The sequence below is a fragment of the Pagrus pagrus genome (assembly GCF_965226575.1).
Source record: "Pagrus pagrus genome assembly, chromosome: 9".
Taxonomy (NCBI): domain Eukaryota; kingdom Metazoa; phylum Chordata; class Actinopteri; order Spariformes; family Sparidae; genus Pagrus; species Pagrus pagrus.
Window position 1 is genome coordinate 19,062,125 of NC_140193.1, and position 10,419 is coordinate 19,072,543.

General features: G+C 40.7%; 1 protein-coding gene across 2 annotated transcripts; it reads right to left on the reverse strand.

The window, feature by feature from the left end:
* Nucleotides 1-1,952: 1,952 nt before the first annotated feature.
* On the reverse strand, nt 1,953-6,471 carry LOC311263075 (ankyrin repeat and SOCS box protein 9-like). 2 transcript variants are annotated; one of them, XM_084362942.1, is made up of 8 exons: nt 6,326-6,471; nt 6,134-6,213; nt 5,745-5,852; nt 4,447-4,597; nt 4,033-4,167; nt 2,449-2,640; nt 2,144-2,335; nt 1,978-2,046 (listed from the first exon to the last, which is right to left on the reverse strand). In XM_084362942.1, exons 1-7 carry the CDS (start codon nt 6,408-6,410, stop codon nt 2,184-2,186), a joined length of 903 nt encoding a protein of 300 aa, XP_084219068.1. In that variant the 5' UTR covers nt 6,411-6,471; the 3' UTR covers nt 1,978-2,046; nt 2,144-2,183. The 2 variants fall into 2 exon arrangements, with proteins under 2 accessions (XP_084219067.1, XP_084219068.1); XM_084362941.1 differs by having other exon boundaries at nt 1,953-2,335.
* Nucleotides 6,472-10,419: the final 3,948 nt, after the last annotated feature.

Sequence of the window (10,419 nt, forward strand, 5' to 3'; positions counted from 1 at the left end):
GATAAGCAAATGATTACCATGAAATCTGCCAGCACATCGCAAATACGAGATTAGGGCAAAGCAGAGGACAAGTGACCTATATAAATCATTTTTTCTTTGGTTTTTAGCATCTGAATTATTGGGAATAAAAATGTTGAGATCACTGCTTCATCTTTGTTGCAGTGTCCTCTCTTCTCCTCAGGTTATTATAAGTAGGCTAATGCGGCACCATAAGAAAACAAGAAGCTAATAAATGCTTGGTTCTTCTTTTAATCATCTGCATGAGACTGTATTCTCACGGCTCATTCTCAACTGAACTGAGCTTCAAGGACAAACAATGAATGCTTCAGTGTCACTTTTTTATATATGATACGTCTCGTGCTCTTTCTTCTTAATGCATTCAGTGTTCACATAATGTTTGTTTTTTTCCTGCGCGGTGCATATTCTGTTTTATTCAGTCTCTTGGGGGAAACAGCTGATTTTTCACAGAACCATTTGCATAATATCTCAGCATAACAATAGATTCTTGGGGATGTTTTTTTTCTGACAGAAAAGCAAGACAATTTTAAAAGCATGTCTCTCCACATTCCATGAATTTCCATATTTTTTCTCTTGGTAAACACAGACTGGAGGAAAATGACACAGCGCGTGTCTTAAATAGACATACGCCACACACTGTATAACTAGATAGTAATCATCTCTGTGGAACTTTTGTGGCGTGCTGAAAGCTGGTCGTTAGTTATTGTTAGCAGACTCATTTTCGAAATTGGCATTAGCTACTGTTGCTTTCTGTTAGTGGAGCAGACAGAGGCTCTGAGATGAGGACCTCGACCCGAGACCTTCAGCTTCACAAAGAAATCCACAGTCCTGCAGCTTTAAACAACTTCAACAAATGGTCCACAAGCTTGTATTGGCAACCGAGAGAGACGGGGACGGTCTAATTTTTCACCTCACATGACAATCCGCTCACGTGGCCCAAAAAAAGTTATTAATACATGTAAATTGCTACAAATTGTGACATAGAGCCCCTTTTAATAATCATAATTACTGGTTATCTGGACTCCGGATAATTGTTATAATAGAGATTTTTGTGTCATCAGTTTTTCTTTAAACTTGACTTGACAGAAAAAATAAATGACTTGAGACTCAACTTGGACTTAGAAGATAAAGACTTGTGACTTGAGACATGATGACTCCAATGACTTGTCTGTGTTCATTTGATGTTTTCAGTTGAGTCATTTGCTGTCTGGCTGTCTGTATTTCGCTTTTGTAAACGGATGGGAAGGAAATGTGCTTGTGATTGAGAGGAAATTAAGAAAGTCTTATACTCTATACTCCTTATTGTTGGATTATATGTATTTCACTCAATCTTAATAAACAAATTCAAATCATTTTTATACTTTTTGAACAGGTTGGATCGCAACATGGTGCCTGCATGTCCGAAACAAAAAAGTGCCCTTCAAGTGCCATTTCTGCACACCGGCGCCCCCTCACATACAGCTGGTGCCCTTTTTATTTCTTTCGCCCCTGCCCCTCAAACATCAAGAGTCTGCCACTGACTAATACCTTCTCTTTTCTTTTTAGAAAGACCTGATACTGCAGGAAAAGTGAAATGACATGGGATTTGTTTGAGGCTTGGACCAAATGACATTGGACTCAGTTGAGACTGATTGACATCAGTCACATGCCCACTATGTGGCACTGAACCATTTACAATACTGAGTACTGTGAAGACGACACGGACGGGACATAAAGATTTTATATGAGAGAATGTTTAATGTCCTGTAGGTCTAATGGAAAAACTCTCAATACAGCAGCATTAACATGTTTTTTTACAGAAAAAATACAATATCAGCAGAATGTGAAGACTTGTGCAATTCAAAAACTATTATTTCAGTTTATCAAACATTATGAAACTTTAATTTTGTAACATTTATAGAACATTTGAGCCCATATTCCCATTTACGTATCAATATGTATGTGTTTATAATATTTAATGATGCTCTATGACTTACGTTTCCACACAAAAGTCCAGATTGATCTCGAGAATCAGTTTGTTTCCAGTTCCTGCCACACAGGAGAATCATTACAGCTAATTACAATCTCAACCATGAGCCATGAGACTTCTCACTGCTAAGATTATGCAAGTACACCCCCTGCTGACCTGGAAGTGAAACACTCTACCATGAACAGTCCCGTGTTGCTCAGTGCGTTCGATCTCCCCCTGGGTCTGATCGGTAGAGAAGATACTGTTTCACTTCTGTGGGAAGGTGAAGGTCGTGAATCCCGCCCAGCCTCTGCTTGCCCACAGTTTTCCTGATGTGCAGCCGGCACAGCTGCGTCAGAGGGGACACTCCTGTGCAGGTGTCGGGGGAGAAGCAGGAGCCATGATAGAGAGATGTTTTGATTAATGTAAAAGGCCATGAAAACTCCCACAGTGAGGCTACTGGGTCGGTTTGGGTGGAATACCTCCTATTTGTCTCAGCAGCCTCTGCACCAGGCTGTCGGGAGGGGCGAGGTCCAGCGGCCGTTTGCCTTCTGAGTTCCTCAGGGAGCCGTTGGCCCCGTGGTCGAGCAGGACAGACACAAGATCAGGACTGGACAGACGGGCGGCGATGTGCAGCGGAGAGTCGCCGGACACACTGCTGTTCACACTAGCACCTGTAGGAGAGCAGAGACTGATGATCTGCTCACATTACACAACAGGTGACAGTTCAGTTAAAGCTTTTCTCCTCCTGCAGCAGAGCACAGAGCTGCATCGCATCCTCTTAATTACTTAGATAAAAGACGAGGGGCCATTTCTTACCCAGACTGTATTTACTCAGGTCTTATTTACTTGTGTTTTACCTCAGTATTTCCTTTTTACTTTGTTACTTTATTACTTTTACTCCACTACATTTAATTGGCAGATTGAGGATTTACATTCAAGTTATATGATCAACTAACTACATCTGAAGCCTTTGCAGTGATGGAGGAAGTACTCAGGTCATTTACTGAAGTAAAAGTAGCAGTACTGATATATAAAAAATACTCCATTACAATTAAAGGTCCTGCACTGCACTTTAGTAAAAATATATGAATATCAGGAAAATGTACCTTAAGTATTCCAATTAAAATCACTAGTAGTATTATATTACTGAAATGGTCATGTGTGTTGTATGTAACATCTTAATCTGTAAACGTATAAATATAGTCGTCAAATAAAAAGTGAAGAGTGGCATGAAAAGGAGATACTGTTGTAAAGTACCTAAAATTACGCTACAATTGCAAGTACTTGAGTAAATGCACATAGTTACATTCCACTCTGGTGCATTGTTGCATCATTAATAACGATATAATACTTTATTATATAACAAAGTCATGAGTATTTAACTTTAGTCAATGACCTGAGTACTTCTTACACCGTTCCATTTTTTAATTCTTATTTATTTTTATTATTTTTTGAGTAGCATTATGATTTAGCCCTTTTGTTTTGCTGACACTGGCTTTTCTCCCTCGTTGTCTGACTCCGTTGCTTAAGGCCATGTGCATAAATAATAATCACAGCTGCAAAATGAGCCAATTGTTTTCCTTCAAATTGTTATTTACTTTTTCTTCTGTCTATTAAAACCCAGTGTGTTGAAACATATTGAAGAGGTAAAGCCTTCCTTTGTGGCAATTTGAGCTTTGATGTGGGTGTAAAAATGCTAAATTTATTACAAATAAGAGAAATACGTCACGCTTTATACGTTACATGTTATGCATGAAGATATGTGATTTCCATTTGTTTGCAAAGAAATCTACGGTGTGATTTCCTACAGAGTGATGTTACTCATTTTTACTGAGGTCAGTTAGAGCCGGAGATGTTGATCCACCTGTTAGATCTCTGTGAACAAACTGTAATGCTTCACGTCCTTGTTATAACTATTTGTCAATAGGTAATAACGCCCTTGTAAGGCCTTATAAACGGCATATTAACAATAATAAGACTATATGTGTCAAAAACAGCATTAAATTATTCCAAAATCACACTAACTAAACACTATCAAGGGTAAAAGTTCAAGTTATTCTTACCAAGCTGAAGCAGTTTCCTCACAGTACTCAGATGCTGATTGGAGCAGGCGACATGCAGAGGGAAACCTGATTGGTCGATATACTGATCCACATCTGCGCCATGCTGAACAAGCGGCTCAATGCACTCTGGGTGACCTAGACAGAGTTACCAAGATCATCACATTGAGAGCTGATGCACTTGAGAGGCTGTGCTTTGAAATCTGCTGCCACGTTGAATCCCGGTGGAAGAATATGCAATCATTTTGCTTTGTAGGCTGCAACAACGCACACGACGCTGTTTTATAATACATTATACATGTCTCAGATGTGTGTTTCTGATGTTTTGGCGCTCTCTGTGCATTTTGTAGTGACGGACTATTCTGGTTCAGCATAGGTTATCCGTGTGCATGCAGTCAGTTGAATGTGACCTCTAACCTTTGGCTGCCGCCCTGTGGATTGGAGAGCTGGACTGGCTGGTTCCTGAAGGAGTCGCTCCATGTCCAAGGAGCAGCGAGACGCAGGTCACATGGCCCCGGGCGCAAGCCTCTGACAGCGGAGTCTGTCCATCCACTGTTGAACTGTTTACCTGACACGAGGAAGGATATGTATGAGACAGTTCACCAAGAAATTCTCATTCGATTTTAATCAAAAGTCAGATTAGTAAACAAATCAGGCAAAAGTAGTCATGTTTTTTATGGTGAGCAGGTCATGTGAACGCGAGTGGGTAAAGTGATCATTTAAAGGTGCAGTATGTAAGAATTTTAGTTCAAAACATTCAAAAATGATCTAAAATTATCAACAGAACGTGAAGAAATTACAGTTTTGACATTATGTCAAAGACATCTATGTACTGTGTTGCAGTGATATCTACTCAAGCTAGCATGCTAGCCAGCTAGCCCCTAGCCACTTTGTTCCAATATTAAAGATCAGCAACACTCCCCCTGTGCTCCAAGCTCCAAGTCCAGGGAGATTCAGCCAATTGGAGCATGAGCTTCGTGGCTAACTGAGCTGACTGAGCTAATTAGCTAACGGAAGCTATAGTTAGCAGTTACTGATATGATATACTGCCCCCCGTTTGTTTGGAATATGAATTCGACTGGTGGCAAATTCTTACATATTGCACCTTTAAGAATTTCAGTTGATAACTCATACTTAAACTAAAATTATCGTCAGGATGTAAATAAAGTTCTGACATTATAATGTCTATGTATTGTGTTGCAAAGATATCTACTGAAGTTAGCATGCTAACCAGCTAGCCCCGGCCTGTCCCGCATTGGGATGGTGGCGGACCCCGCCTACTATCCCAAAGCTTCATTATTTCTAAAAAATCAACTTTTCTTACAAATACAACCTTTAATGTAGCAAAATATCCTCCACTGATTTTTATTGCAGATCTGCTATCAAGCATGCTAATGCACATGCACTGCAGCTTGGCAAGTCAGACTTTGTATCTACGGATTTATATTTGTTAATGTGTTACTGTGCATGCATCAATGTGTCTGCATGCCTGTTTGTGTGTGTGTGTATTGGGTTAATATCTTACTTAATTGCAGCCGCGTATAGTACAGCCTAGTAATTATTGATATGGTGTCCTAACTAGACTAGAGCAGAATTTAGGAATTTCTTCTAAAGCAAGACACAAAACATAAATGTCTTCATTTGGGATTGTCTTGAATTTTGTTATATATACACACAGGCGCGCGCACACAATCAGGCGATGATGCCTTACTGACATTTGCCCCGTTTTCTATCAGGAGTTTGGCGCAAGCTGCGTGGCCTTGTATACAGGCTCCATGGAGGGGAGAAACCTGGTCCAGAGTGTTCAGATTTACACATGCACCCTGCGAACAAAATACATGACGTTAACAACAGATTCACAGATGCACATCAAGAGATTTGCTCCAAAATAAACTATCCACGACTCATTCTAATCTTTGCAATATTAATGAGGTGATAATACAAACTCAGAAATATTCCATAACTGAATAAACAAGCTGTTCTCAGAGGAAAATAAGGTCCCCAGAACACTGCTTGAAGCTAGAAAGGTGGCAGGGCCACATATAAACAAAGTAAAACAGTATGACATTGTGTTGTTAAATATTGCATGTGATGATAACTTTACCTGTGCAATGAGCCTCTGCAGAGCGAGGAGACGTCCGTTAAAGGCAGCATCATGAATTGGAAACCAGTCTGATTCAACATCTAGGTGCAGACACATTAAAAACACTCAGTCAGACATGGTGAAACTTTCTGAGTTAGACAGTACATTTATTCCAGCTGCAGCGTCAGCATAACACTGCCAGCAGCTACTCACCACTCATCAAAGGGTTCGAGCAAAAAACAACAGTCCCACTCTGACATGTCGAGTCTCGTGGAGCCTCTGCGTGTCCAGCAGACATACTTCACAGTGGCTCTTCTCGAAGCTGTTCTGTTTCTTATTGTAGTGGAGGCTGAAGCAGACGTTGGGTCCTCATCTGTTTTCAGTGTATTTGTGGCACGGCTCTTGGTGCTGTGATGTCATTTCCTCTCACAACAAGCAGTGTTTGCCATGCAGGAAGCAGGCTGGTTGAATGCAGCGGGTGGGTCTCGACCAATGAAGGTGCAGAGGGAGCCGGAGCGGGGCCTGTTGAGCAGGTCTGTAATTTGTGTGTAATTTGACACTGTAGGTCCACACCCATCCTCTGCAGCAGGAGGTGGGCGGTGTTGAGGATGAGGAAGAAATGACACTACATGTAAATGCAGAACGTGATCTATGGTTAAAAAACTTAGCGGAACATGATTAAATAATTCACTTCAGCTTAGATTTCTTCCCCTTGTGCCTGTTTGAGGATACGATTTTAAATTGTCCAGTGACAAAAAAACCTTATTAGGTGATTTTCTTCAATTTTTTGTCCTGAGATTTCCGCGAAAAATATTTTTAAAAGTTCATTTAAAAAAAGGAGCTCCAAACTTTTTTGTTGTCGTTGTTTCTCTGCAGTGACATTGACATGGTTTCCTCTGCAGAGCTGCTGCATTTCTAAAAAACGTGTTCTTCTTATTGTTGCTCCACTTGGATGTTTGACCTTCATTATGCAGAAAGATGTTTGTGCTGAATGTTTGACTCCAGAAGGCTGTTTTTCCACATTCATCTGCTGAAGGAAGGACAGTTTCTCTGTGCTCACCTTGAATCTGGGTTTCATTATAGGTGATTGTGTGACTAGTTGGCAGCCATTCACGGTCCAAAAAAATGCAACTTACACAAGCATGAAGTGAGTTAGCGCTAAAAGTTTTGGAACAAACAAATATCTGCATATTAATAGGTTCTGGATTTTCTTTAAGCTCATTTTTTATTAAGAAATTGTGAGTACATTATCATTTTTTGGAGAAAAACAACTCAAAGCAGAGTGTTTTAATCTGTTTTTGAACATGTCTGGAGGGGATCATCTTTATGTGATTGTGAAATGTCCTCCTCACTCCTGTCAAGGCCGTATTACATGAACTGCCTCAGAGAAACTTGATTATTAAATGCATTGTCTTGATGTAATTAGCTCTTTTGCTTATTTCTTTCATGTGAAAATTGTATTATTATTGTTATTATTATTATTGAATCTCAGTGGGAGTATTATTTGTGAAATGAATCATACTAAAAAATAAAATTAATCAGAATTACCATCACAAGGAATATTTTGATGTAAATTGCTGTTTGCTATTAAATTCTGTTCCATAAATCAAGCCTTTGGGACAAAATCAGCATTTGCACTTTGTTTCGTCTCTTGTCATTTAATTTTAATTTAAAGAGTAACTTGTGCTGGGGTGGCATGGGTCATGGGGTTTTGCGTGGCGTCCGTGCCAGCTTAGTGTGCTGTCTTTCGGGGGGAGGGAGACATGCTGGGTGCTGGGATATCCTGAGAGTCGTGTATTTTTCGGGGATTCAGCTTTTGACTCGGATTGTTGGGCCTGTGTCGTCGTCTCTGGTGGAGAGGGTGGTGTGTGGCTCAGGACGGGTGTGGGGTGGAGGTGTTCAGACTAGTGGTCTCAGACTTTTTGACACAACTGTGTGTATTTTATTTATTATAGTGTTTTATTATACTATGCTCTGCTTCAGTGTCTTTGAGTAAAACACTGAAACCCCAGCAGCAATAAGCTACCCTGACCTCTGACTTCCCTGAAGGGAACGACCTGAAAGATTTTCTTTGAACTAACAGCTGAGTTATGGGATTCACCTCTGTGATTATTGATTTAGGCTGCTATAGATATTATACAATAACATGTAATGGTACAAATTTGCAACTATTCCCAAAAGTATACCAGCAGCAAGATGTGCTGTGTTTTGAGAGCTACAGACCAGCAGAGGGCAGCAACAGAGAGCAGACTTTACCAGCCTGTCGATACTGACTGTTTTCCTCGGGGAGTCGTTAATCCCTGGCAGCAGGCTACAAGCTTGCCATACAATTGACTTTGTGCCTTGTCAGAGAAGGTGCATATGGATTAGAATGCCATTGTAAAAACTCATTGAATGCCCTCTCTGTAGTCCTGAATAATGAAAGCCCTTGATGCTTTGTTTCCCAAATAAATCTGCTTCAAATGTCCACCCGTTCTCTCAGATCTCCGTCCAAGCGGGCGAGCCCAGCAGCTGCCGTGACCTCTCCTGTATCTGGACATGGTGGACGAATGTCTGCTGCATACATATTGTGACGGGGGGTTATTTCAAATTTAGGCTTCAATACTGGAACAAAACTCCACCAAATGTTATCCTTATTATCATGAACCTGAGGGGCTGAGCCTACTTTATTATGTCTGTGTGTGCACAGAGCATTAAACTATAATTCTCACAGATGTGACCTTATAATGACTTGCCTGAACAAACAAAAGACATTGTTTCCTCTACATGAGCACTCTTTCTTTATCAAATTAGACATTGTCCTTACGCGCAAGTCAGTAATTTTATAACACTGATACGACAAAAACAAAAAACACGACCCACACATAGCACAAGCAGCAGATATGGAGGTCATTAGGCAGCACCGTTCACTGGTCACCACGTGTCTCCCAGGTTAGCATTATGTGTTTCTCTCACTACTGATATTTCACAGTTTGGTCCTCATCAGCTCCAGAAGGCTCAGCATTGATGTGATGGCATCACACAGTGAGGATAATGGGACAGATGGGAGACCTTTAATCAGCTCCCTCACCAGGTAAGAAACTGAACAGTGTCAATAATTATAGGCTTAGGTTACTGAAGAGTTGACTGATTGATTGATTGATTGATTGATTGATTGATTGATTGATTGATTGATTGATGGATTGTTGGTTGGTTGGTAGTTGGTTGGTTGTTGGTTGGTTGGTTGGTGGTTGGTTGGTTGGTTGGTTGGTTGGTTGGTTGGTAGTTGGTTGTTGGTTGGTTGGTTGGTGGTTGGTTGGTTGGTTGTTGGTTGGTTGGTTGGTAGTTGGTTGTTGGTTGGTTGGTTGGTGGTTGGTTGGTTGGTTGGTTGTTGGTTGGTTGGTTGGTTGGTTGGTAGTTGGTTGTTGGTTGGTTGGTTGGTTGGTTGGTGGTTGGTTGGTTGGTTGGTTGGTTGGTTGTTGGTTGGTTGGTTGTTGGTTGGTTGTTGGTTGGTTGGTTGTTGGTTGGTTGTTGGTTGGTTGGTTGGTTGGTTGGTTGGGCGGTCGGTTGGTCAGTCAGTTGGTCGGTGGTTGGTTGGTTGGTTTGTGGTTGGTTGGTTGGTTGGGGTTGGTGGTTGGTTGGTCGGTCGGTCGGTCGGTTGGTTGGTCGGTGGTTGGGTGGTTGGGTGGTTGGTTGGTTGGAGATGCGTGGTTTTCACTGGACACTAATTGGTATGAAAAATTGTAATCTGAAAAGTAACTGGTAACTAAAAAAAATCCTCTGAAAAACAAGTACTGTAATAAAATGAGAGTTTACAGTGTCTTCATGAATATATTTATACATTATGTATATCACATTTATGATCTATTTTTATTTAATGTTATTATCATCATGATTTGTGAATGTGTAGGTTCTTTGCTTCTATCTGAGGTTGTTCTGACTTGTTGTATGTAGTTTAACTGTTTGCAATAAATCAAGCCCAAGACAATTTCTTTCCCTCAGGGTTTATATAAAATGTAAAATCAAAATGTTAATTATTACTTGATTTGAGTATGTGCTCATCCCACGGGAGCAGCAAAAAAGTACTGGCCATGTATAAGTGAATGAAAACATCCAGGAGCTGAACTCACCAGACTTCAGACTTTAACTCTATCACACAACAGTGCTTTGTCGGCTCCTTGCATTGTGGCAACAGTTAAGCCACAACTGCAGGGATTAAATGGAAGCACATGATGATTCAACCCCGTGATTTCTCACGGAGTTGGGTCATGTACCCAGTCATTTCCTCTCCTTTTTCTCTTTTGTCCTGACACTGTAGCCCTCTTTCT